The sequence below is a fragment of the Mustela nivalis genome, assembly GCF_964662115.1.
Source record: "Mustela nivalis genome assembly, chromosome: 9".
NCBI classification, from domain to species: Eukaryota; Metazoa; Chordata; class Mammalia; order Carnivora; family Mustelidae; genus Mustela; species Mustela nivalis.
The window spans coordinates 46,156,933-46,184,487 of NC_139028.1; the positions used below are offsets into that span (position 1 = coordinate 46,156,933).

General features: G+C 42.6%; 1 protein-coding gene across 2 annotated transcripts in view; it reads right to left on the bottom strand.

Annotated features, from left to right (window-relative positions):
- FAT3 (FAT atypical cadherin 3) overlaps nucleotides 1-27,555 on the bottom strand; it is a 652,787-nt gene that overhangs the window by 177,841 nt on the left and 447,391 nt on the right. For both annotated transcript variants that reach the window (XM_082683341.1, XM_082683340.1), the window contains exon 4: nucleotides 5,032-5,093. In XM_082683341.1, the coding sequence (XP_082539467.1) occupies nucleotides 5,032-5,093 (62 nt within the window). The remainder of the gene's footprint in view (nucleotides 1-5,031; nucleotides 5,094-27,555) is intronic.

Here is a 27,555-nt window from a genome sequence, read left to right on the forward strand (position 1 = left end):
TTTGTTATTTATATCAACTGTACTCTAAAATCTCACCACGTTCTCTGGGCTACTTCAAGTAATACACACACACACACACACACACACACACACACACCATAATTTCCCATCCCCTGTCTTTATGCTGGTTACTCAGCCTTGTCATCTTTTTTTTGATTTGCAAATAAAATCACGCGCTCTGTTCTCTCTGGAAGACTTTTATCAGAACCATCCAGCCCTGAACAGAGAAGCATTTCAAGATCAAAAGGGAGGCAAATAATACTCTTTCAGACGCAAGATAAAGATTCACACATAATTAAGCCGGAACTATAGGATTATTTAAGTGGCTATATCTTTTAAGAATAATTGAACTGCAATAAGCTTTTCAAAATACTGGGGCCAGGACTGAAAAAGAAAGGTAATTGACAAGGTGTTTGTTGAGGACAAGGGGAGAAGGGCGTGGATGGGGAAGAGGGAGGGACAGGTAGTGGTTGAGCAGTGTCTGTGTGTGCCGGGCCCTCTGTGTGGTTCATCAGTGAGGTAGGGATCATTGAACCCCACTTTAAAGATAAGGAAATGGGGGATCAAAGTTAAGTTGACAAGGTGGATGGAAAGAGGCAGTGTATTCCATTATTTCTGTCTCCAAGCCCATGCACTTCATGGTGTCCTAAACTGCCGTCCATCACCTCCCTGAGGGTGGAACAAGGGCCTGTTAGAGTAGTACTCATTCACAGAACATTTCTTGAGTGCCCCCTGTGGACCAAGTGCTAGAACAGACACTCTGAAGACAGAAAGAAGTAAGACAGAGAACTGACAACAGCTGCCACTGTTCGGGGAACCCTTGTTGTCTGACAGTCCGCGTTCTGAGCACTTTTCACCTGTCATCCCATAACTCTTCACACCAAGTCTGTGTTAGGGATTGTTATCCTCACCTTGCAGGTGCAGGGAAGGGGTCAGTGATCCCTGCAATGATTCCTGTTTCACAGCTGTCTTCTCTGATAGTGAGGGGGGCTAACATCCTAACTGTTAAGCTAAAACATTTCCCTGAATTAGCCTTCTACCTCTGCTACAAACATAAAAGGCCGTTGAGGAATGTATATGACTTTGAGTAAATGAACTAAAAAATGCCCTGTTTGTGCATTTTATAGTAGGGACAGAAGACCACTCCAATGTTTACATGGAACAGACTTCAAATTTGGCAAGAGTGAATACTTAGAATTCACCAAAGGAGATTATGTTGAACTTGAGAATCTTCCTACAGTTCTTTGCTGCTCTTCTTTAGCAAATCCCTCGGATTCTGATAGTGACCACAGTCGTCTTATCATCCGACATGGAAGGTGAATGCTTACAGACTCAAAAACCCTTATGGCCCATACATGGTCAAGTTAATTATCTTAATTCAGTATACAGGCAGAGTACCAGCGGTATACAATTGAAGCACCTTCTATCATGGGGATAGCAAACTAGAAACAAATCATTAATGCCCTTCTGGTTACGCATTCAGAAATGTCCTCACCAGGTCAGCCTCTGAACGGATCTTTTCAAGAAGAGTCAATTTTGTTTCATTGGGAAGGAGAGATATGAAATAGAGCCAGAAGGTTAATATGAGTTTAAGAGGAGCATAGGGTTATCTTGGCAATTAAAGGCTCTCCAGGAGGTTAATTACCCACACCCAGCGCTTAAAACTCACACAATGTGTCAGCAGTTACAAAAAAATCTGTGGATAGCAGAGAACTCTATTCTGTACTCTGAATGATACTATTTTAACTCCGTGTTTGGAGGACTGAGTTAAAGCAACACCCTTTCCATGATCCATCCAGAAAAAAAGAAAGGAATGTTACTGAAACCATCACAGCAAAGTTATGCAGGAAAAATGTAGCCTGACGAAGAACTATACAATTTAGAAAGTAAGAGGAAGAGAGGGTGCGTGTGAGAGAGAAAAGGGGAGATGGAGGGACCGAGGGAGAAAGAAGAAGGTTGGGATTAGCTGAAAACCTCAGCCATAGAGGTCACTAAAAGAAAGAGCAGAAATGATGGGGGTCCTGGAAGACGAGCAGAACGACGGTGGGTGCTTGGGGCTAGTCGGGTTGGTTCGGCTGACTCCCAGTGTTTCAGATCTCCACACTGAGAATTCAGAAAAGCCAGCGCGCTGCCGGTTAGCCAGAATCATGACGGGGTTTGTATCAGCAGACCCTTCCCTTTGACCGACTGCCTTCACGCTGGTTGAAATCAATTTCTAGGCCCAAGAGGGAACCCTTCTGTCCAAGGTGCCACATCAGCAAACTTTTGAAACCTAGGTAACTTTGGTGCCCCTGTAAAGGCTCGGGTTGACCAGAACCAAAGGGTATCCAGTCAGTCAGTCTCCGAACGCCAAGCCAACGCTGAGGCTGGCTGTGTGGCCCCAGCTAGGGAGATATTTTTAAATCGTTGTCTTCTTCGTTCTTTACTCCTCACCCTGTGGACGCTTCCTGCCTCCCACTGCATTTTCAGCTACTAAGTGGAGACACCTGCTTCGCAAAGTGTCGACGTTTGTTTTTAGAACCTTACCTGCCTCCTCTAGTTATTTTTTTTAAAAGCCTTCATCCAAACCCATCATCATGACTCATGCAGATCCCTCTAGAAGCTCCGTAGGGTCTCCCCGGCTACCTGTGTCCTGTCCCGGCCCATTTCGGCTCAGCTGAGTAGCTTACACTGGGGCAAGCATATCACGTCACCCAGGCTTGCTGACTTTCCACTGCACTCAGGAAAAAAAAAACCTGTCATCCTTACAACAAGAAGGCAAACAACCCTGTTTGCCTTCTGCAACTTCATTTCCTACCCCCTGTAACCAGTTCCACCTTTAAACCCTTAAATCAGACTGGCCTGGGTGATCACACTGGCCTTGAATAGAATCTTGGCTTCACGTCCCAAATGCCACCTACTCAAAGAGGCTTTCCTCACCAGTGTATTGGGTGTTGCCTACCATTCCCACTTCAGACACTATCGTGGAGACTTCTTTGAGTGGCCTCGGAGAGCTTGTCTCTGAACTTACAGCCTTTACTTGTTTATTATGTGCCCTTCTGCCCCTTCCTGTTTACTTTGTATCCCTAGCATGCAGGGCAAACCCTGGGACCCAGGCCAAGTCCAGGGGCTGCTGTCTGCACATCAGCACATCTCTTCCGGAGCGCGCAGATGAAGTCGGATGTTTGGAAGGCTTAGGAATCATGACACTATATGCTAATAATAAAACTGCAACAGGTACAGCAACTCTTTACTGAGTACCTACTTAGTGCCAGATCCCAGACGGGGTGTTAGACACGTCCCCCCCCCCCCCCCAGCAACTCTAGGGAGGTGGATAGCGGCTATGCGGCACGATTTCCCTAGGCAGATTAGTATCTGGTACTGGGAAATGATATGCCAGATACATTGGTGTTACCCTCACGATGGAAGTATTTGGACAGTATTTATGTAAGTCTGTAAAGGATGCAAAACAGCGAAGGATTCTTCTGGGAAGTAAATTCAAATGCCTGGAAAACACTCTTCCCTAGAGTCACACTCTGCACCAACCTCCCCCCTCCGGAAGACACCACCCTTTCCAGGCACAAGGCAGTAAGCAACATCGGGCAGATTCCCCAGCTAATGAGAACCCCTCGTTTTCCCCTGCAGGTAGGTAAAGGGTTCAACTATATGAGCACGCCACCTCCCCAGGAGTCCTGACCTCTGTTGCGAAGAAAAGGAGCACATAAATATAATGTAAGGTGTTATTATTCTGGCAAATGTACTCTAATTCTGGACCAGACGCGAACTGCAGCCCAGTGGTATGATTTTGAAAAAAGAATTATAATAATTATTTTTTGGCAGCCTGGAGTCTTTCATCTTTATGAGATGATAGCAATGTTTTAAAAGGATTATCACAGTGCTGCGTGGTAATAATAATAATCCTTTATTATGTATAATGCTTTAAGAGTTTTAAAAGAACTTTGATATAAAATATAAGGGTTGGTTCTAATAGCAATCCTTTGAGGTATATGGAGTGGGAGTTATTTGCCACATTTCACAGCAGGGGAAACTGAGGTCCAGGGCAATTAAACAGCTTTTAGCCATGCGAGATATCTTGGCCAGGCAGCTCCCGGATCCTTAGGCACCACTTCCCCGTCTAGGGCTTGTTAAAGAAATCATTGCTGGTGAACTGATTTAAAGGAAAACACCAGGAGAGATTTGAAGAGTGTATGTGTGTTTGTGTGTGTGTATGTGTGTGTGTGTATGTGTGTGTGTGAGACCTGAGGATTCTAGTAAGCGATTCTTAGGGACTAACAGACCATTTTAGAAGGGCAGATGTGTGATAAAACCTTAATAAAGCCCTAACTTTCAAGCATTGTCATCTGTTCCGTATCAGACTGTCACACTGAAATCCCCGTACCATACACATTACCCAGGCTCCAAGCTTCCCAATAAAGATACTCGATATGTATAGAAAGAATGTTCCATGAAGCTCTTTCATGTCTATTTTCTCATTTCTTGCCTTATGGTGGTTTTTTTCTTTCCCTCTAGAAATAACACTCTTACAGTTTATATTGCTGCTGTTTCTGTCTTAATGAATTATAGGAGTACATTTTATGGTTTCAGAAACAGTTGTCTCGGGCAGTGAATCAACTAGCAGGCTTCTCTTCCTCAACCCTCTCCCCAGAAAAGAAATGAGAAGCAAAAGCAACTCGCGTCTTCACAAATGATGTACTTTGCTCTGATCACAGCCCTTTGGCTCTTTCTCCCTTCACATCCCAGTCTCTGGAGGCTTCCAGGGCTCTGCTTCTGAACCTTCTTTTCTGATGATTGACATGCTTGTTTTCAGAGGAAGGCAAAGGCTGCTCGCTCTACCACCCCCGCTTGGCACATAGGAGTGTGTTGGGAGGAAGGTACCAGAAATCTCCATCTTCAGAACCAAGCAGCCCAAGAAAGATATCTTTATTTAGGAATCCGTAGTTCAAATATATTAAAGTTCTAGTTTACACTGAAGGTTAAAGAAGTTTAGTGAAAGTCAGTTTTAATGAATGCTAGTTCCCTCTATGCACTTACCTCCAGAAAATGTTCTGCCTGCTGTTCTCGATCCAATTTCCTTGAAGTTGTTGTAATCAGACCTGCGTAGAAATGAGAATATTTGACTTTTAAATATCTGGGGCAAGTAGCTTACTGAGCATGGGAAGCAAATCCAGTTAAAGGAAAAGCAAAACTGATGGGGAACAGTAACTCTTCCATCCCCAGTGCCCATCAAGATGGTCTCTGAATTTTTCTTATAAATTTTATAAATAAAATTTATAAAGGAAAACTGAAAAATTTGTTCTGGTTCTGCTTACCTCTGTTAGATACTGTAATCACTCTGGGGATGTAGAAACTCACTGAAGAACCATTGTTTTCCTGATAATAAGGAATTTCAATGATTCATTTGCATATGACTGAAATTCTACAGTAAGAACCTCATTAAAGATTTCAGAGATCTTGAACGCTAATATGTTGTTGATGCTGATCAGAATCAGGCTATGGAACAGCACTTTCTTATTTAACTTTTTAATGCTGATACAATTTTTTGTTACCCTTGACAAGGAGGTTACTTCGGTAATAGCTACTTGTACACCTAATTATTTCAAATTTAATAACTTATATACCAAAGACCTCAAACTGTAATTTTATCATTTTGTTTTATGTGTTGAAATCTTTACACAAAATCAGTTCCACATGGGAAATATCTCTATATCTTTCCTTCGAATGGTGTTTCCCGTAAATGAATCACCCCTTTGAGTATAAAGACAAAGAAAAGGCAATGAGAAGCCACAACCTTCAAGGCTGCCCAGTTATTACACCAATTTGTCTTTTGCAGGTATTATTATTATTATTGTCAAATGGCAATTAGGAGGTCAAATTTATATTCCATTTCTTGATGCTACACCGTCCCTGAAGATGAGACTATAGATTGGGTTGATCTTGTGACCTGTGCTGATGGACAGAAAAGAGCAGGGAAAATCGCATGTCAAGCTTGCTCCCCACATGAGTGAGGTACAGGAAGTATGGAAAAGGCATTTTACCAAGATCTGCTGAGAAGCTCAAGACCTCTAGCTTTTGTTTTAAATGTACCTGGTAGGTGGGAGCATGTGGATTCTAGAGAAAGCCAAGAAGAGGCCCCAAGAGGTGAAATGGGCATCAAAATAAAATCCCACTGACGGTAGCATATCTCTTTACAAAATGGCCCCACTCTCCTTTGCTCTCATCTGCCCACCCACCCCATGGGAGGGAAGGCTGTGTTCCCACTCTACAAATGATCTGCCTTCCCATAAATTCTTTCTGGAACATGCCCCACCCCCTACTGCTTCACCTATAGATGGTTTACATTTAGCTCAGATGTTAGAGAGGTGACCTGTCTTCCAGGGTTAGGTGTCCATCTGGTGTGTCCCAAAACAACCAGTACACTCCTCCATCACGGCTCTTTGCTCTGTGCTAGAATCCGTTGTTCACATGTGTGTATTTCCCCACTAGACAAGTTGACAGAGTTCCTTCATGGGAAGGCTCTGCCTTTTTATTCTGAAGCCCTGCTGTCCCCCTAGCCTCCGGCCTCTAACAAAGAATAGGAACTTCATTAATGCTCAGTTGACAAAAGCTGCTATAGAGGAGATTATTTATTTTCTAATCTCCAGTTTTGCTGCAGACTTAGAGTGTGTTTCTTCAGGAAGGTACTGTTTTGTGTGCCAGGAGAGTGTTTGCAGGTGGACCAGGGGTGCTGGCTTCTCATATTCATTTGAAACCACATTCGGAGTGTCTTCATGGGATTGGCACACCACTAGGCACTCTTGGGATACAAAGATGAGCTACTGTCTGAGATTTTGGAGAAAAGACTGGTATCAAGACTTTGAAGTCAGTAACTTCAGAATCAGTAACTTCTCTTCCCTCACTGCTCATCAGAACCCCTCCAGGGAAACTCAAAAACTCAGATTCTGGGCCCTAGTCCACCTCTCATTCACTGTGTCCAGGTCTCTTGGGACGATGCCTGAACAGGTTCTCTAAATCTGAAAGGCAGCTCTGTGCCATTCCACTCTCCTTTGTTGAATCTCAGCATGACTTTTTATTGACATTAATTTTTCTGCCCAGCCACATCCAAGAATGAAATGCATCGAGCTGCTTTAGCATCTGGCTCAGTGTGTTGGGGGGGGCGGGGAGGGTTGGGGACGAATGTGGGGGAGACAGAGATGGTGTGAGTGCCCCAGTGGCTGAGGTGATAAAAGAAGAATAAAGCGGGGCACAGCTCTCTGGTTCAGATTGACTGAGGGTCAGTGTGGTCACACCAAGGGGCGTCACACACAGAAATCTGACTCCAGGCTGTTCTTTCCGACAGGGTCACATGTCACAATGGCACTGTCCAAATGAGAAGTAACTGACTTCTCGGAAAGGGAAGAGAGGCTTTCGCGAACCTCAGCACCTCCTCAGGGGGCATCCTCTGTGAGAAGTCACAATGGGAATGAGGAACACTTATTAGAGGGACGCTATACATGGATGAAAGGGCCATCAGCCTTCACTCTGCTGGTTGCCTGCTGCTCTTGCAGGCACAAAAGACCAAGAGCCCTTTGCCCTCTGTTCTCCCTGAGAACACTTGTGTCACGTCCTCACTGGGTCAGGAAGCCATGGACCCCGTGACGTGCTGTGCACAGGGAAGAGGTCAGGCTTCCTCTCCTGATTCGTGCTAGGGTGATTTCTTCTTCCTTCCTTCCTTCCTTCCTTCCTTCCTTCCTTCCTTCCTTTCCAAGGAAAGCCACTTATTTGCATAATGCTTATGTAGGACTGAGGGAGCAGTGTGACACTCCTGTCATCTCCATCCCGGGATGTGTTTTTCACATACTTAACAGCCAACGGAGAAAGAGACAGCCTTCCTGAAAATTCTGAAACACACGCAACAGGGAACCTGGAGCGTGACAAAGCCAAGCCGACTCTGTTCTGGAAGAAAGGCAGGAAAGCCTCTGTAGGTTTTAGTTCCCTGTGTTTCCATTATTGTTATTTTCACAGAGAGATGGTAAAAGGCAGGTTAAAAAAAAAAATCTAAGTCAAAAGTGAAAATCAGCGGGAAATCAGATGAGGTAGGGTGTGGACAGGAAATGCTATTTGTGGGGACAAGGTTTCTTCTGGGGTGGTGAAAATGCTCTAAAATTACAGACTGTGGTGATGGTTGCACGGTTCCACACGCATTCTGAAAACCACTGAATTGTATACTTGAAATGTGTGAATATCATTGCATGTAAATTACATGTCGGTAAAGCTGTTTAAAAATCAGGAAGAGATCACAAGCTGCCTTTTAGATTTTTAACAAGCCCCTCATGTTTGGAGAAGACAGGCATTTTAAAAAAAATGAATGACCGGACAGAGACATTACTTTAGGAATCAGGCATGAAGAGGGAGGGGTTGAGATGAATGGTGTAATCGGGTGTGTCCACAGGGAGTCAGGGACATAAAAATAATGAACAGAATGTTTTGGGGTTAAAGCTACAACTGGTAGTTATTTGTGCTAGGAAATAATCCTTGTTATGAAGATGGGACCAGCTACACTAAGAAGAGGCAAGAGCTCTCTTCTCTTAAAGAGACACACTTGGATGAGCTCTGGCCCTTAGCAGCAGTGGTTTTCAGTCAGAAAGGAATGCGGTGAGCCATCCTCACAGTCCAGAGGAATTTGTCAAAATAGCCAATGCTGTGTCTTCATTTTTAACAGCTCTGTGGTCACTGAATGTAGCTGGGCCTTAGAAAAGAGGAGAGAATAAAACAGAGCACACTCTCTCTCTTCAGCTTTTCTGATGCATCATGGTGGATGGCAATCCCATTGTGTAACTTCAGCAGGAGAGAGGCGTGGACATCACACATGTAGCTGAAGACCCATTGGGCACAGTAAATTGGGGACTGACATGATGAAATTGAATTTCAAAGATAAATCATAGGCGAGCTTTTGAATGTGGTTCGGAGATATAAACAAACACATCATTTGATATAATTACATATGCAAACCTCCAATTTAGGAGGGGAATTGTGCCAGTACTAAGTGAATGATACTCACTAAAGGGGGGGGGGGAGCATATGGCTGAAACCATGCAATTACGTTAAAAATGACTAGCTTTGATTTTTTGTTGTGGAGACGGGGGACTCTCACAATCTCTCTGAGAGACAGCCTGAGCACGAAAATGTCACTCCTGTTCAAAAGAGAACATAGAGTGTTCTAAGTAGTTATGGTCAGAGAAGCCATACTTGTGGGAAGACATCTTTTCCCGGCTTTTTCTCCCTGTGGGTGTCCTGGGTCGCAGCTGTGTAATCTAAGTGTCGTGACATTCACATTTTGTTTAAGTGCTACTTGAAGCAATGTGGGTCTTCGCTACTTCAGCATAATTTTCCAGGACTGTTGGAAACTGCGTTTAGTATCAAAAAAACACAATTAGAATGATCAGCCCTGTAAGCTACAATTAGTACTAAGTCTGTCCTTCTTAACTCCATTTCCTCTGCTCTCGACTGCTCCTCGTCCACCCCCAGATATCTGGAAAACCCCTCACCATCCGTCCAAACATTTCACACATTGCTCTCCACAAAGTCTTCTCTGATTTTCCCTCTAGCATTTTTTTGGGTAACCCATCTGTCATCAGGATCCCCTTCTAGACCACAGTTTCAAGAAGGCAGAGATTTGGGGGAGTTTACCTGCTGATCTTGGGAACCTAGGGGAGAACCCGTCACAGTTGTTCAACATGCAAATACTATTATCACTGCACCCAATATGTGGCTCTGTTTGTTAGTGAACTGTTCCTAATATGAGACAAGTAAAAGGGTAAAAAAGAGATCTTAGTCATCTCGTGTTCTTGGTACTTAACATAGAAGCTAGCACCTTGTAAGCAGAACTTGTTTGAAAGAAACTTCCAGAATGCTCAAAGCTGTTTTATACAGAGTGGCCATAATGGTCCCAAACCACGGGAGCTGAACTGACCTAAACGCCCTATTTCATCCTTTGAGTAATTTCAAGGTCTTTCCAATTTCTGGAATTCTCTCTCATGCTGAATGTTGAAGGTGTTTACAACAACTCCTGACAGCCTGTTCTTTTTTTATTTTTTGTTGTTGATGACAGCTTTTTAATCTTTAATGTTACACACAAAGGCTTTGTGGCTATTTCCATAGTCTTCCATATCCTGGTTTCTATCAAATTGATGCAGAAATGATCTCCTCATAGTATCCCACATTTGCTGAGTACTATGTGCCAGCCACTGTACCAAAGAGCTCACATACATGCTGTCATTGAATCTCACAGTGATGAGGGAGACAAGAACTATTCTGACTCCATTTATAGGAGGAAATTGACTTACATAAGGTGTCCAAGGTCACCAATGATTAAACCATCATTCGTACGAGGGACATAATTCTGAAGCCTCTTCACTATCTCCCTAGCAGATGAGTATGTACAGTGGTGGCAAAGCCCTTGTCTGGGAGCCAGGAGACCTGGGTCCTGGTCTCAGCCCTGCTGGTTATTGGGTGGAGAGTCTAGGCAATGACATGGTTTCTCTAGGCCCCTGTTACTTTACCTGGGAATACGCTAAGTCTCTTTTCAGTGTAAGGAGTCTAAAATAACACAAAAACATTAAAAGGAGATCATTCTTTGATCTCTTACTGACCCTACTTTCTTCTTGGTGGACCCGAGCCCAGCTGAGCGGGACGTGGGTGACTCACGTCCTGACAGGAACAAGAGGGGCTGCATTATGGTTTTTATTTACCCACAAAATCTTTATATAGCTTGAATATTATCCCCTTATTGGGTATATCATTTACAAATATCTTCTCTCATTCAGTAGATTGCCTTTCTGTTTTGTTGATGATTTTCATTTGTTGCACAAAATCAACACTTAAGGAAAAGCTTGTCTCTCAAAAAGAGGAAAATGAAAACATCATTTAACTATAAGTGTGTTTTTCTAAGTGGAAAAAAAAAACACCCATATTCTCATGTTTATTGTCTCTTCCATAATATCCCAACTTCTAGAACTTCCATTTCCACCTTTCTGTTCAGCCCATCAGGGAACCGTGAAATGTCGCCTGCGTATTTACACATGGACGAAAGGCTGTGAACTGAATTTGGAGAATGAAATAGACACATGATAAGTGTAAATTTCCGTGCAAATGCAAATTCAAATGCAAAGATTTTTATAGGAAAAATTAAAGTTGGAGTGAAGAGACCTATTAATTTTTTTTTTTTTTTATTTGACAGAGAGAGATCATAAGTAGGCAGAGAGGCAGGCAGAGAGAGAGAGCACGGGAAGCAGGCTCCCTGCTGAGCAGAGAGCCTGATATGGGGCTCAATCCCAGGACCCTGATATCATGACCTGAGCCAAAGGCAGAGGCTTTAACTCACTGCACCACATAGGTGCCCCTTAAATTTGTTTTAAAGAAACAACCAGGTAATATGTTTTTAGACTAAACAATGTTTCTTTCTTTTCTTTTTTAAGATTTTATTTATTTGACAGAGAGAGACACAGTGAGAGAAGGAACACAAGCAGGGGCAGTGGGAGAGGGAGAAGCAGGCTCCCCACTGAGCAGGGAGCCTGATGCGGGGCTTGATCTCTGATAGAGGACACTGGGATCATGACCTAAGCCAAAGGCAGATGCTTAACGACTGAGCCACTCAAGCACCCCTCTTTTTTTTTTTCTTTTCTTTTTTTGGAGGGGGTGGTTTAAGATTTATTTATTTATTTCAGAGAGAGTAGGAGAGAGAAGCTCAAGCCAACTCCCCGTTGAGCACAGAGTGGGGTTAGGGCCCAATCTCATGACGCTGAGATCACGACTTGAGCCAAAATCAAGAGCTGGACACTTAACCGACTGAGTCACCCAGGTACCCTAAACAATATTTCTTTAAAAAGAAAAGAACCACCAGAAATAAAAAATATATATATAAGAGTTAATGCATTGGTTATGATGGGGTTAAAAAAAGGGTCTGGAAACTGGCTCCAGCAGACAAGCTTCTTAAGTAAGAGCTGTTTCATGAGGTGTAAAGATTTGGAGTTGCTTGACTGAGTACATAGTGCTACTATTAAATTTTCTTAAGAAAATCTGACAGGGAAATCATGGAGAGAGCTTCCCTCTGTAGCTTGAGCTTTTCTTTATAAATAGTGACTTTGAAGATGCCAGTAGAAACTTCAAAACTGCGTGAGTGAGGATGTATCCTGGACCAAGGATGGAGACCCTGTGGCTCACACGTGGTGCAGAGCTGGTGGCCTTCTGGCAGTTAAGTTTCATTTTCTTTCTTTGCAAGCCAATGGATGGCATTTCTCAAATCTGCCTGAGCCGCACGGAAATTGCAGGCAGGATTTTTCTGCTAGAAATGCTTTCACCCTTGGATACAGGATGTTGCAGCTGCTACAGGTAGCAAAGGGAGAAAAGCCAGCTTGTGCAGGAAGAGTGTTGGGGGCTTGGCACACATTTCAGGCCCAGCTGCCGGATGGAGTTGCCCACAGCCCGGAGGGAGAGGTCTAATGTTCTGGCAAGCTCTGTTCCATTGCTGTACCACTCGTTACAGACAAGATTGATTAAGGGCTTGGGGTCAAGGTAACTTGTCATCAGGGTGAAGGATAAGACAGTGGCCAACGAGGGAGGAATAATGAAGAAGATGTTGTATGGTGGAGAATATTCCAAAGACCTCTTCCCTGTATAATTCTCTTCCATATCACGTGTTCCTGCCACATACATCAACATATGCATGCACACACATGCAGACATATACGTACACACACAGATACACACAGGACCAGAGACACTGTGTATGAGTCTACTTTAGCCCAAGTACCTGGATACATACCAGACCCATCTGTTCTTCCCTGAGTTTCTCTCCTCATCACTAATTCTCATGGCTCTCCCTTCTAATCTCACACAGCCCTCTGGCTCTGCCTTCTGGTTTGGCCTAGATGAAGAAGGATTTATGCACCTGAAGAAGTCTCTAGGGGATTTAGCTAAACCTTGAATGCCATATTGGATTTCTTCAGAGAAATTAAGCTACAGATGGTGAACCCGTATTAAGGATGTTGTATGAAATGATGCCATCTTTAGGTGCCATTAACATACCACTGACGTGTGTGCTCAGATGTGCAATATGGAACACATCTCCCTCTTTCTCTTTCTGCCAAGGTTTTCTTCCGCATAATTCTGAATATTTGATGATCAAGATAAAGAAGAAGTAGTGGCTAGAAATCTAAGGACACTCTGTGGATGGGCCTCTGAGGTGACCTAGTCTGGGAAGCATGATGGGGTACTGGTTAGCAAAGCACTAACCAACACTCAGTCTTTGGCCTTAGACCATCTGCTCTTGCCTCTCGGTCCTGCCCCCAGGCAACTGCATGGTCTTCAGCAAGTTACTTAGCTTCTCTAAACAGCAGCTTCCTTAGTGGTAAAATGAGGCTTTTTAAATTAAATCATCGATTTAAAAGGCTTAGTTTGGTTCCTGGCACATACTAAATGCTCAAGTAATGTAATTCTCATTATGAGCTCCCCAAATAATGCTTGTTGTATCCTATGCGTTCAAGGATGTAATCGTGCTTCCCTCCGGTTTTAAGACTTCCCACCAAATGTGTCTGAACATCTGGGCCACAAAAATTGTAAAATGTCTCTTACTCGCAATGTCACAGGACAGATAAGAAAACTGATGCTTACGGTTTAAGTAACTTGTTCAAAGACTTTTGAGAAGTCCTTCAGCCACACATAGTTACATTTCATCCAGGAGATAGTATACAGACCTGCAGCTCAAAGTGTGGCAAGGGTCGCAGCATCAGCATCACCGAGGAGCTTGGACGTGCAAACCTGCAGGCTCCTCCCAGACCTAGGTGATCTATTTTGAGAAGCCTGGTTCAAGACCATGCCTGGTTTTCACGTTTGGTGGTGGTCTGGAATCCCATGGGGAGCATGAGCAAACACGGATGCCAGGGTCCCACGTTCCGAAGTTCTGAATTATCTGGGATGGGCATAGGTCAGAGCATAGAGATTTTTTAAGAGCTCCAGGTGATTCCAAAATTCAGGCAAGGGGGAGAATCACTATATAGATAGTTGTTCTTGCTGGGTGATTCAGCCAAGGTAACTGGTTTTCTGTTTGTTTATTTGTTTTTTGCTTATCCAAATGGTCTAGTTTTCCCACAATGAAAAATACTCCATTTTTAAAATACAAAAGAATTTAAAGACCAATAAAATGGGGCCCCTCACGCATAGTCTCCTGTGTGTCCTCAACTGAATTTGCTAACGTTCTTTCTTTTTAAATATTTTATTTCTTTATTTGACAGAGAGAGAGAGAGAGAGAGAGAGAGCATGAGCAGGGGGCGGAGGTTGGGGAGGAGAAGCAGGCTCCCTGTCGAGGAGCCTGATTCGTGGCTCATCCCAGGCCCCTGAGATCATGACCTGGGCAAAAAGCAGAGGCTTAATCACCTGAGCCACCCAGGGGCCCCTGAATGCTACCAAATTCTATTCCGAATCCACACAGCAAAGGACAAAACCCCAGGGTTGCCAGGTTTAGATTGAACTTTAGATCGGACATATGCCTTCTATCTACCCCTAACATAATGGTTTATCTCAGCTACAATTTGACCTCATTCTGGGGGCTTTCTTGTGCTGTGTGATGCCTCTCTTGGCTCCATCTGGCCCTCAGGTAGCAGAGGGAAACATCTCCTCTGTGGCGATGCTGTCTCTTCACCACAAAAGCATACTGAACACAAGGCACATTGGGAAGAGATAAGACGATACAATAGTAAGCCTTTATGTTGGTCTCCGTGGCACCCAGTGAGGGAGACACACACCAACGCAAACAGGGATGATACACGATGTGATCTATTACATACCCTGGGGAGGTCCAGGTGCTCCGAAGAAGGAAAGATAAACACTGAATCATGTGACCGGAAAATTTAAGGGAATAAATTGAACGTTGAATTTGCACTGGGCCCTACATGGAGAACCAGATTCCAACAAATGGAGAAGATGGAAAAAACTGAAGTAGAAAATCTGTAACTAGGTCTGAAACAAATTAATGAGAAAGATGAGTCTGGTTTTCAATCCTGGCTCTCTGATTTCTTAGCCATGTGACCAAGGACAAATTACACAACTTCTCTGTTCTAAGTCTGTAGTTTCTGAAATGGGGATAGATTTAACTCCCTTACAGGCTCTATGTAGCTAATAGTATAGACAAAGTGTTTGGCACAGGGCCACTTAGCTGGGCTGTTTAAAAAACAGAAGTACCGTCTATGAAAAGCAGTGCATTATCTTTTATTTTTGTTAAAAGTCCTAACAGCACTGGGATGCTATTTATAATTACATTCAAGAGGGACACCTTGGGTAGCCTGGGAGGCTCAGTCTTTAAGCATCTGCCTTCGGCTCCTGTCTTGGTGCCAGGGTCTTGGGATGGAGCCCCGAATAGGGCTCTCTGCGCTTTGGGGGGCCTGGTTCTCCCTCTCCCACTCCCCTTCTTGTGTTTCCTCTCTCGCTGTGTCTCCCTCTGTCAAATAAGTTAATAAATAAATAATCTTTTAAAAAATTTAAAAATAAAAAACAGGGACACCTTACTGTTTTCAGACATGTCACCTCTGAAAATGTCTGCAAATGTAATAACCAAGTCCGTGAGAGTTAAGTTTCCTTCTACTTATTCAAATGAACACTATGAAGTTCTTTGATTTCTACACACTCCAGAGGTGTGAAAACCACCACTGCACTTCCCTTAGAAATGATTTCACTGCAAATAATTTGTTTCTACATCTGTTTTCATGTGACAGATAAAATCAGAAGGTTGGAGAAAGTGCAAATTACTCAGAGGATGTGCAAAGTCTTGAAAACACATTTGTGCTTTGTAGGCGTGCCATTCTGTAAGATCAGCTTTGCTCTGTAATCTGTACAAGGTCTTGGGTAGGAGCAATGTTTTGCAACTCAATTTAAAAAAAATCTAGGAAAAATATCGCTTGTTATGGAGAGCTTTGAATGTTATCAGAAGACTGACAAGCCTCCCCCCTTTTTATATCACACGTTTTCCAATTAATTTCCACATAATTCAATCCTTCCTTTTGTCCTAAATTTATATATACACTGTAAAACCTCATTATTTTGCATCCCACCTATCAGAGGATTTGTAATAGTTCTGGGGATAGTTGAAGTTTACCTTTGTACTACCTACGTAAATTAATAGGGTGGAAAGGTGTCAGGGGAATATTTAATGTACTTGAGACAAACCATTTGCAAAGCACTTGAATTTTAACAACCCCCACTTTGATGTTCTAATTGCATATAGCCTATGTAACTATTCATTAGAGTCTGTCCAACCAGGTCTTTTGTTTGGCAACACTTTAATAGTTGCATTAACCTTATGTGTTGATTGGAAAGCAGTAAATGTGTGTTTCCTGAAATATTCTAGAATCTGCATTTTCAACTGCTGTAAAATCCTCTTCCACAAGAGTCTGAATTAATGGAATTTCATGGTCTTTCTGTGCTTTGGGAAGAAGTACCACCTCCCCTCCAAATGCTGAAATATGTGCTGAATCATGTGGAATGCAGCAACTTTGTGCAAGTCTCTAAAATGTCGTGTCTCTGTTTCTTCCTCTGTAACACAGCCATGATTTAATAGGGGAGGAATCCCCTTTTCCTCACCAGAAGAAATATATAATATTTTTTTCCCCTTGTAAATTGAAGTGGAAATAGAGGAGGTTAAAATTTTTTAGAGCTCCTTGGGAAAAATTGCTGTATCAAGTCAGTGAAGAGTTGTATACTCCTGACGGTCTTTTATAGAGGACTTTATAAATAATTGCATTCTAGCTTTATTACTTTGTATTTTGTTTATTGTTTGTCTCCATCAGTAGACTGTGACCTCTCCAGGACAACTATGCTTTTATTCATTCATGTTCATTAGAAAAATATAGGAAGCAGGGCGCCTGGGTGGCTCAGTCAGTTTAGTGTCTGCCTTCGGCTCAGATCATGATCGCAGGGTCCTAGAATCAAGTTTCGCATTGGTTTCTTTGCTCAGCGGGGAGTCTACTTCTCCCTCCTCACCTGCCACTCCCTCTCTCTCTGTCAAATAAAGAAATAAAAACTTTTAAAAAATATAGGAAACTAGGCTAGTCTCTGTATCTTCCATGCCTAGCAAAGTGCATATGGATGGGGATCAATCAGTTTTAGTCTATTGGATGAACAAAATATACTATTGAAAATGTGAACGGAAGCGTGTGTGAATGCCTCCACAGGTACCACCACCCAGAGCAGGTGACGGCCCATTATCTATGGGAATGCTCACTCAGCATTGATACTACAGCTTGTAAAAGCGCCCATGTCTTTTGGGAAAAGCTTCCAAATAAATTTCAAAATGGAATTATGTGCTGTGATAATTATTATTTTGGGTTTTTAACGCAAAATGTTACAAGTTCATACAGCCATGTTTTTTTGGATCACATGTCAGAGTCTGCAGTCTGTGTGGTTAATTGAGGTTAATGGGGGGAAGTGGCAGATTGCCAATGCTAATGAGTTTTTCTTGACTCTTTCTAAAATGTATTTTATTTCTCTTTTGCCTTTACTTTTTGTTTAACTAAATTATGTTATTTATCCAAGAACCTGTCACATAGAAGTAGGGTTGCTCACTGCCTGTCAGAGAGGGCTCAGCCTATGTTTCACTTCGCAAAGAACATTAGGAGTGCGTATGTGGGGATGAAAAATAGGAAACCTCTGACTTCCCTAGGTCCGCAAGGCGCTCCACAGTGAGTATCAAAATGGAGGACAAGTCAAAGGGCCTTGTAGGATCACACTCCCAGCTAGAATCTGATGAATTAATTCTTCCAACATGCAGCCAATAATCTAGTAAGGAGTGTGCTAAGGGGGAAGCTCCGTCATGTTTCATCACAAGAGGGACTTAGGTGGCCATTTTAGCTTCTTGTTCGAAGAGAATAACTGAAAGAGTAAGACTGGGGAACAACCAAAGGGCAGCAAATACTGGCTCGTGGGATGGGGTGTGGTGTAGTGAGGAGGGGAGGTAGGCAGCCTTGAAGACCATCATGGAATCTGTCTCTAGATCTTATTTATTCCCTATTTATTCAGAAGATCAACATAAATACCTATCAGTCATTAAGAGCCACACAACCAAGTGACCATCAAATTTAGGAGCAGGACTCCTACATTGGAGCCCTTCACCAGTGCACTGTAGTTATTTGCTTGGTTTTCCTTTCCTGGTTCCCTTAGGAGAGGTGGCAGAAGCTTGTTGAAGTTTTCCTCCTACTTCAGGGATGAGAAAGGGACGGCTGACCCTGGAAAACTGAAAATTAAGGGCTGCGGGGACTGGCAGGTGTCCTGGGCACTTATGTTCAAGTCTCTGTCTGTCTTTCCCTCCTCCTTTTCTTGGCAACCCAACCTCCAAGCCCTCCCATGAAGTCAGGAGAGGGGACCAGTAGCACAGTGGCAAACGTTTCCTCTACATTTTTAGCAGTTTCATATTTTGTCTTTGGGGCTAACAGTTTGTAATGGGTGGGTACACAAGAGGGACCCATTTAAAAACCCACTAACCAAATAAACACGCCACCCAGATTAAAAGAAAATGTTATCTTCTTTGTTAGCCCTCCGAGAAATTCAGTATCTTCTTTGAGCCTACAGAGCCTGAGAGTAGATTTTTAAGCCATTCACAACACTGTGTCAGTCCTTTCTCAGTGAAAATGAGCTCAATTCTATTGTGGTTGTAATTAGTGGATAATTAGTACTTGTATATTTCAATGCTACATTTCATGGAACTTGGCGCCTGGTTTAGCATCCATTCCACAAGATTATTTAGTTTTGCTGCAGTTTTAATTCTTCTGAGTCACACTGGTGTTTTGGCATTAGAGAGACTGGGGCTCAAGCTAGAGAGACTAAGGTTTGAAATTATATTAATGGGTTTCATTTTTCCCATGGAAAAGAAAATTGTCAGAAGGCGTTGCATTAACAAACTGAAGCAGCGGACAGGAGTGCACAGAGAAGGCATTCCACAGTCTCAGCAGCCATTCTGGGCTCTGGGTTTTTAATAAGACATGAGGTACAGACAGTCTATTCCCACTGCAGACTTGGCACAAACGTACCCGCCTTCAGAGAAGACTGGGAGTAACGGCGAATGGTCAGTGAATACATGATTATAGCCAAGGGGTTAAAGACTCAGGTAGAATTATGCAAAAAGGTAACATGCAACCCAGAGGGGCTTCCCAGGATGGGGTCTCTTGGGTTAAAATGAGGAGTCTGTCGGGTACACAAGGAAGAAAAGGGCCTTTCACCATGTTCTGGTGGGATAGGGACAGCATGCAGGCAAGAAGGACTACAGTTCTGTCCCAAAGGTACTTTGGACAGAGGCCTTAAGGGAAACTTTGGAATTCTGTGTTATTTATGATACATTTCCCCTAGGGACACTCAGCACCGCAAGGTGCTCTTTTATGAACATGGAAATGTTTTTCATCTTTACACGTCAAGAAATAGCACTGCAGATGCCAACAGCAACAGTCAGCTCTCCATTCTTGCAAGGCTCACAATGGAGACCAAGACCACCTGATAAGCCAGTACCTGAGCCTAACACAGAAACAGATAGAGGATGCTAGAAGAACACCACTCAGCTCCCTATGAAATAGAGCCTTTCCTCACCACTCCCTTGGTTTCCTCTTGGAAACAACACTTTGGCATGGTGAGCAACCATCCCGGTGTGCCAGAGATGGTCGTGTTGTGGCAATCAAAATCCTAGTTCTCCGTTCCACAGAATCCTCAGTGTTAGGGAAACCAGGATGAGTGGTCACCCTAGTTTTAGATCACAATGTAATGCCAGGTCTCCGGGACTAACAGACCTTCGAGGCTGGATGCATGGGAGAGTGTTTGCCATCTTGCCGTGGCATCCACTTTGGCTGGCAGATGGGGAAACCGAGGCACAGAGAGGGACAGTGCCGTGTCAGATTCCACAGTGCTCAGCTCTGACTAGGTAATAGCCCTGTTCAAAAACACTCAGAACTGCTTTATGACTTTCTTTTCTCTTCCTCATAATCACACGTTTCTAAACAATCTCCTCAGCTCCTCCCTGACCTAGCTAAGAACTGATATCATTTTCTGATTATTCTCTATGCAACCGGGGTATTCTGAGCACTCTACAGGCAACACTTCACTTAATCCTCCCCCAAATTCTAAATTTCTGTTACCAAATTGCTAAACACTATTATCACCCCATTTTTCAGACAGAAGAGCCTGAGTCTTAGCAAGATCAGGAAAGCTTGCTAGAGGTTACACAGCTAGTGACAAAGATTGGAAACTCGATCAAATTGTCTGATTCCAGAATCCTTATCCTTACCACGAGGATACAAGACTCCTCTTCTTATTCAATTTGACCTTCTGCTATTTAAGATTATTCCATCATTTAACCAAAATATTTGCAAAAGGTACAGGAATGGCTTTCTCATTTATTCCACCTTCCATTGATTATTTCATTCACCAGAAAGACATCTTCATTTAAGAATCTCTATTTGCTTTTCAGTTCCCAGTGGACCTGGGGCCACATCAAACCTTCCCACTACAATATTGCTTCAGAAAAATGCAAATCTGATGTGTGGATAGTGTTTTTGTCTTAAGCCATTGAGCTGTTGTAGGACCAATCCAATTAAACATCAATGACCCACCATCGACCGATCCTAAAGGAATCCAAGCGCCATGCTTCTCTTAACTCTGCCAAGACCTTCACCATTTGGATTTCTAGTTCTTCTCTGAGCTCTTCTCTCCTTAGGTAATGTTCTCTTCCAGATTTCCTCTTGCTAGTCTTCCTTTTGAAAGTCTCTTACTTAACAAATTCAATTCAATTCATCAAAGTATTGAAGTTTATCGCCAGATTCTAGCTACTCTGCATTTTTTTCTGTTCCTGGGGCATGAAAGCTTACTTTTGCTTTAGGCCTTTGTCTTTGGCCTTTCTTGGCAACATTCTTCTCCCGGCACCCCACCCCCATATCTGCATGGCTGATCCCTTCTCTATCACATAGAACACAGTTCAAAAATCCCCTCTTGAGAGAGCACTTCCCCTCTCTCTGGTCACCCTGCTGAAAGTCTCTCCCTCCTGGTTTTATTTTCTTCTGACCTTCTCTGTCTGTAATCCTGTTTGCATATGTGTTCATTTATTGATCGTCTACCTCCTTCTATAGAATGTAAGGCTTACAAATATAGGAGATTCACACGCACCTGCCGTATCTGTGGTACCTAGAAGAGTGTCTGGCACATGGTAGGCCCTCAACAAATGACTGCTGAATGGAAGAAGGAATGACTTTATGCAAAATACTCATGAATGTTACCGATGTCCTCCTGTCCTTGCATTTGAATATCCTGCATGGTTTTTGTTCTTTCATCATTTTCACAATAAATGTTTTCAGTATTGCTTTCGACTCGAGTCGAAAGTTTCTGGAAGCCCTCCGTCTGGGAACTAGTCTAGAAGGACAGTCAAGGAAGATCCAGGTTTGTTTCCACCCCTTCCTGCTTCCCAGCTGAATGATCTTGAGAAGGTGACTCCAACTTCCTTGCCATAATCTAGGAAGGCTCCTATTGTCTCATGGGACACCTGTGACTATGAAATGAGCTGCACACCAAAGCACCCGCCATGCAACATGTATCCTCTCATGTCATTGTCAAGTATATTTCACTTTTATAATTTCACCTAATTACCTGCAATGAGTACACAATTAGTTAATTTGAAAACTGAAAACCTGGAATATATGGAAGTTCAGGAAAACCTCAGGATTCTCTATGCTTTTTAGGAAAACCAGGAGCCTTTAAGGACAGAGAAGGTCAGTTAGAGGTTTGGTTGCATGGCAATGCAGGGAGGACAGCGGCCTGTCGGCAAGACATTCCAGGGAGATGGATGTCACTTCTACCACTGGACCTAAGAGGTTTGGTGAAGGTTAAGAGATCCAATATTATTTGAGTCAATGGACTGAATTCAAATATCAGGTTGATTTCAATCCCTTGCAAATGAGATCATGAAACCAGCTCTCTGCTCTTCAGGGAAAGCATCTCTGGCTCTCAGATCACTTATGCTCAGTTGTATTCTTCCACCTGGATAAATGAGGCTCGTTTGTGCCAGGAGGCAGAAGTTTCCAGCTATCTCTTTTCTTTTGCACTGTCCCTGTTTTGTGGCAAGGCATTGGTGGCATTAGTAAGAAAGATGGTAGCTGAAGGTAGTGGAGAAAGCTCCAGAGTCCGGAAAACCAAGCTCTATGTCTGTTTGTCCCCTTAGGTAGTCTGTGGCCTGATGCAAGTCACACAACATCTTTGTGACTCCACGTCTGCACTTGCCACGGGGTATCAGTAACCACCCAACCGCATGGCTCCTCCATTTATCACCATCCATGGCTGCCCTACCACCGTGTCTCAGTAGCCAATGGAGTAAAGTCCCAGTTCAACCTGACATCCAGGGCCTTTTGTGATCAGATCCCAGACTTTTTATAACCTTCAATCTCCTGTGCCTAGATAGAGTGCTTTCACAGATACCAGTGGAGAGAATGAATGAAAACGAGAGGACAACTTTGAAAGAGCTATTTCAAAAAATAAAAAATAGTTCTGTTATAAAAATAGGATAGTCACGAGAGTCACTCACATTTCAGGTCTCAGTATAGAGATATAAATAAAAAAGGATGTGTAATGATAAACTCTCCAACTGTCCCACAATTAGACAGTCAGGGTTTGACTGACACCAACTTCTCAACCTTATCCACTTCAAAATCCCGTTTAAATTTCATCCCATTCATTGATTTGACTGAATGTACTGAACGTTTTGAAGGTTTTCAGGCTACACACAAAGGATTATTACCTTCACACACCCATGTGTGACCCTTTGGGTGTCAGGCCTGCTGTTTTATGGGCCTGAATGTGAAATGCCATCATGGCCATCATGGTGACCTAAACCAGATCTCCATAGAGATGATCAGAATCAGACAGATTGGATTTCCACCCAAGCTCTGCTATTTGCTTTCCATAGGAAGTTGGACAGATTTCCTTTCCTCATCTGTTAGGTGGGGAATACCAAACTTATATGATTATTGGACATATAAACTACGATCATACACACAGAAGCATGTAGCATGAGGGTTGGAGCACTATGGAGGATGAGCCTGTGTGAATATCTGCCTTACCCTGGCCTCAGTTGGACCAAAACAAAACCATTCCTAGTTGTAGTAGAGTCTTTATCTTGGTGAAACACATTGTATTACAGCAAAGGTAGCAGTTATTGTAAGCCGGTACATAGATGTGCTACTCATTGCTCTACAGGCATTCTCTATTTCTTCTTTCTGACCCCTGGGGCCTCAATCTCTACCCTCATTGCCCCCACTCCTATTATTATAACCTGTAAGGAATCTCGCAAAAGGCTGCCCCTTTCAAGTGGTCTCAGGATGAAAACAGAAAAGACAGATAGGATATCCCTTTTACAGCTTTCTCACCAGTGCAAGTGAGAGGCTGAAGGCATCGCCCCAAATTACCCAATCAACCTAAAGGGGGAGATCATTTGTTTTCCTCTGGCAGAAACTTTAAACAAGGAATAATATGAGAGAAATGAATCTTACTTTCCTCCTCTAGGAATGGTTCTTAGCAGAGAAGGATCAAGTGAAATTTAAGTTCAATTTGACCCAAGTTCTTGTAAGATAAACACACCTCAAATGGAGGGTGATGGGAACCTCATTACTTAGAATTGGACAAATAACCCAAGGCAGTATGATTATAACCTGCCAGCAGTAATGGTTTGCTCAGCAAACCGCCTGAACCTCTACTGGGAACATTTAACACCACTTGTATTTTGAAATCACAGGCTAGATCTACAGGCAATAAAGACTGTTATCTCTCCGATTCATTGCAGTTGCACAAACACCCAGTTAATTCAGCTATAACACATCTGCCCAGAGAAATATTTACTTTTGGAGCCTCCCAGGTATGCTTTAAATTTCTCCTAATTGCTACCCATTGAGTTCTAAGTTTAAGTGCTGTTGAGATGGACCTCAGGTCCTTATTCTGTACTGAGAAGTTCACCACTATACAAACACAACGAGCACATTCTCGAATGACCTAACTGTGCATTTAGGAACTGCTTCTTTTCTCCAATTGAATGGATGAAATTCTCTCTGAACCTAAGAAGATAAGTCTTTCTCACTGCTCATTTGGCGTCTCAGTAGAGCAAATGGATGGTAAGTGTTTCTCAAGGATCACAAAGAGAGTAGCATTCATGCTTCCTGCCTGAGAATTACCTTTCTTGACTATTCAAGCTGTAGGAAATGAATTCTCAGGTCACCTCTTTACATTGTGAGGGTAACAAGCGTTCTCATACCATTAAAACGATAAGAAAACTTGAGTTAAGGGAAGGCCAGTTTCAGAGGAGGAAAAAAGAATAAAACCTCCCAGAGGTTTATAAAAACATTTTAATGAACATAACTTATTTATCTTGTTCCTTCCAAAATCCTTAATTTTATATATATATATATATATATATAGTCACAAAAGGATCTGGAAAAAAATAATTTATATATTACATATATAATTTTTTTTTCCAGATCCTTTTGTGACTTTAAAAAGCAATGTAAAGTAACCCAATGTGGAACCAAGAGTCGAGATTAGTGTGGGTAAGGGAGAAAAGAGAGAGAGGTCACAGATTGACTCTGGGTTTGCAATGTTTTTGCATGAAAAGCTGCACTTTCCTGTGCACCAGAGCACACACCGGTAAATCGCATCCTTTCTTTCCTTGTCCTAAATCTCAGGAACTCACAGTCCTTGGGAACACCAGCGTCAAGTTCTCTAGGCTCTATGCCTCCAAGTTCCTTGCCAGTTCTCCCATCACAGTCCACATCCCCTCTGGACAATAAGAAGTATTTCTATTGGTAAATGTGGAAGAGTCTGGGAGAAGTCAAGGGGTGCTCCTCACCTGCTCCAGTTTCATAGCTATCTTCAGATTTGGGGCCACACCCACCCCAGATTTCCAAGAATTTTTTTTTTTTATTACAAGACTAGAGTCCAGGCTAGGTGGAAAGATAATATATCTTATGTGTGTGTGATCACATCATAGCCCAGAAAGGATGTTGACAGTCCAACACTAAGAACTAACATAACACCTTGTGAGCATTTAGACATCTTCTGGTTAAAATACCAATATAACTGAAAACTCATGGAGGATGAAAAACATGTCTCATGCTTCTTTTCATCTGGATACCAAGCAGTTCATCTCCACTTGTAAGCTTTCCTAACACCATATTCTCACACAAGGTGACTTCTGCACTGTTCTTTGTACACACATAGTACCCTGGGCAAATGTCTATTACAGCACTTACCACAGGGGTTGTTACTGCTGACATACTTGTATGAAGTTGACCATGAGTCCCTAATGACAAGGTCTATGTTCTCATTGTTTAATACAATCTGGCCCATAGTTAATATGCAATAAAGATTTGTAGGATGAATGCACATAGTAGATATTCATCAGCATTTGTTTAACTGAACATAATCAAATACTTAGCAGGAAAGATAGAAATAAAAATGATACTTGAAAAAAGCTTTTCAGGTTATGATTTATTTGCAGAGTACTGAGTATGAGTTGTTTACATAGAACTGAAGAAATAATCTAATTTCAGTTTGAGTCCCCTTTTAAATTAGTTGAGAAAATTAGCCTGACCTTCTGATCCCAGGGCCTAAATTAACTTAAATCCAAAGCTAGATCAGACTAATGGATGGTTTTTAATAATAACCCCAAGCCGAATAAGAATGACTAACTCCTCGAGCTAGAATGACCTTTGGAGCTCATCTCAGAATCAATACATGAATACTTTTTGCTATATCCCTACCAGATGGTCAACCAATCTCTACCTGAATTATTCTCACAGTTTCATGACAGGTCATCCTTCACTTCTGAATCCATAAAGGGGCCATAAGTTCCTCCTTGTAGTGATAGAAATGCATGTCCCTATCACGTTCTCCTCATTTGGCCCTCCAGCAAAACACAGGGAAATATTCTTCTGTCCTACACATGCATCTTTGAATGCTTAATGACAAACACTGGATTTCTCCTTCATTTTTCAAGAATAATCCTTATGCTCCAGTTCCTCACTTTGAGTCAAGGATTTCAGACCATGTTCCGTTGTGTTCATCCTCCTCATTTTTTTAAAATTAAGATTTTATTTATTTACTTGACAGAAAGAGAGAGAGCACCATAAGGGGGGAGCAGCAAAGGGAGAGGGATTAGCAGAATCCCCACTGAGCAGGGAGCCTGACTTGGGACTCGATCCTAGGACCCTCAGACCATAACCTGAGGTGAAGGCAGCTACTTAACCAACTGAGCCACCCAGCAGCCCGTGGTCATCCTCCTTTTAATAAGATTCCCAGTCTGAATATCTAGTAGATGACAAAAAGGCAAAGATATGAGAACAACTGGGCTGGCTGGCATTTTTTGTTTATTCATTTGTTATTTTTAGTTAGTATTGAGACATGCCCTCCTCTTTCTTGGTATGTCTGTCATTGGGGACTAAACAACAATATAGTTGCCAGAGACTTTCCATTCATAATAGCTCACAACTATTTAAAACAAAGGGCATTCTTCTCAGTATTACTTACTCCAAGGCTTCCAATGTTTGGAAACATTGCAAAATCCATTTCTGCTAAAAAGATACTTCTGTTAGATTTTCCATTTAACAATGGGCAGGTTGTAGACCAGGTGGATGGAAAGCCCGACTCTAAAAAGTGTCTCTGAAAAATAATAATGACACCAGGTCAAGTGAACCATGAGCAGATGGGTAAGTGTGGGGATAAGAGGTACCTCTATATATTTTGTCCTGTTTGCTTCACAGTTAACCCTACTAAACACCTCATTCATTCATTCCAAGAGTTGCTAATAAGCCTCTACTGCTATAAGCACTTTACTCAGATACAAAAGGGATACAATGAGGAGCAAAACCAGTACAATTCCTGCCCTCACAGGAAATACAGTCTAGTAGGAAAGCACACATTAAATAGATAAACACACAAATACAGGATTGGAGACTACAGTCAATGCTTTGAAGGTAAACCAATGAGTGCATTACAGTGGATAAAAGAAGATAGATTTTCAGCTGGAGTGTACAAGGGAGGAAGGCCAGTTTGAGTAAGAGGCCTTACAGGTGACTTCCAGAGGATGGGCACAGTTTAGTCCACCTGAGTAGGAAGAAAACATCCTAGCCGTAACTGGCATGTGGTAACAATCTGGAGGGAAGGGATGTGGGGGGAGGAGTAGGGAAAGCTTGCTGAATCAGTGGAAATTAAAGAAGGCCAGTGTGGCTTCAGAAGAAAGAGCCAATGACTCATGGGCTGGGATATGGGACAGGCAGGGGCTGCATATGCTGAGTTTAGGATTTTTATTTTTAATAATTTACTTTTACAGCAATGGAAAGCTACTTAAGGGTTTTTGAGGAAGAGGGTGACATGACTGATTATCAGCATGGGATCTGGAAGCTTCCTGATCCTTCCTGTTGTCCTATGAGTAAGCACTGACTAGACACGGAGCGTTTCTGAATCCAGACACTCTGTCCACCCTAACCTGTCTCGCTTTCTGCCACAGGTGTGACCCATTTA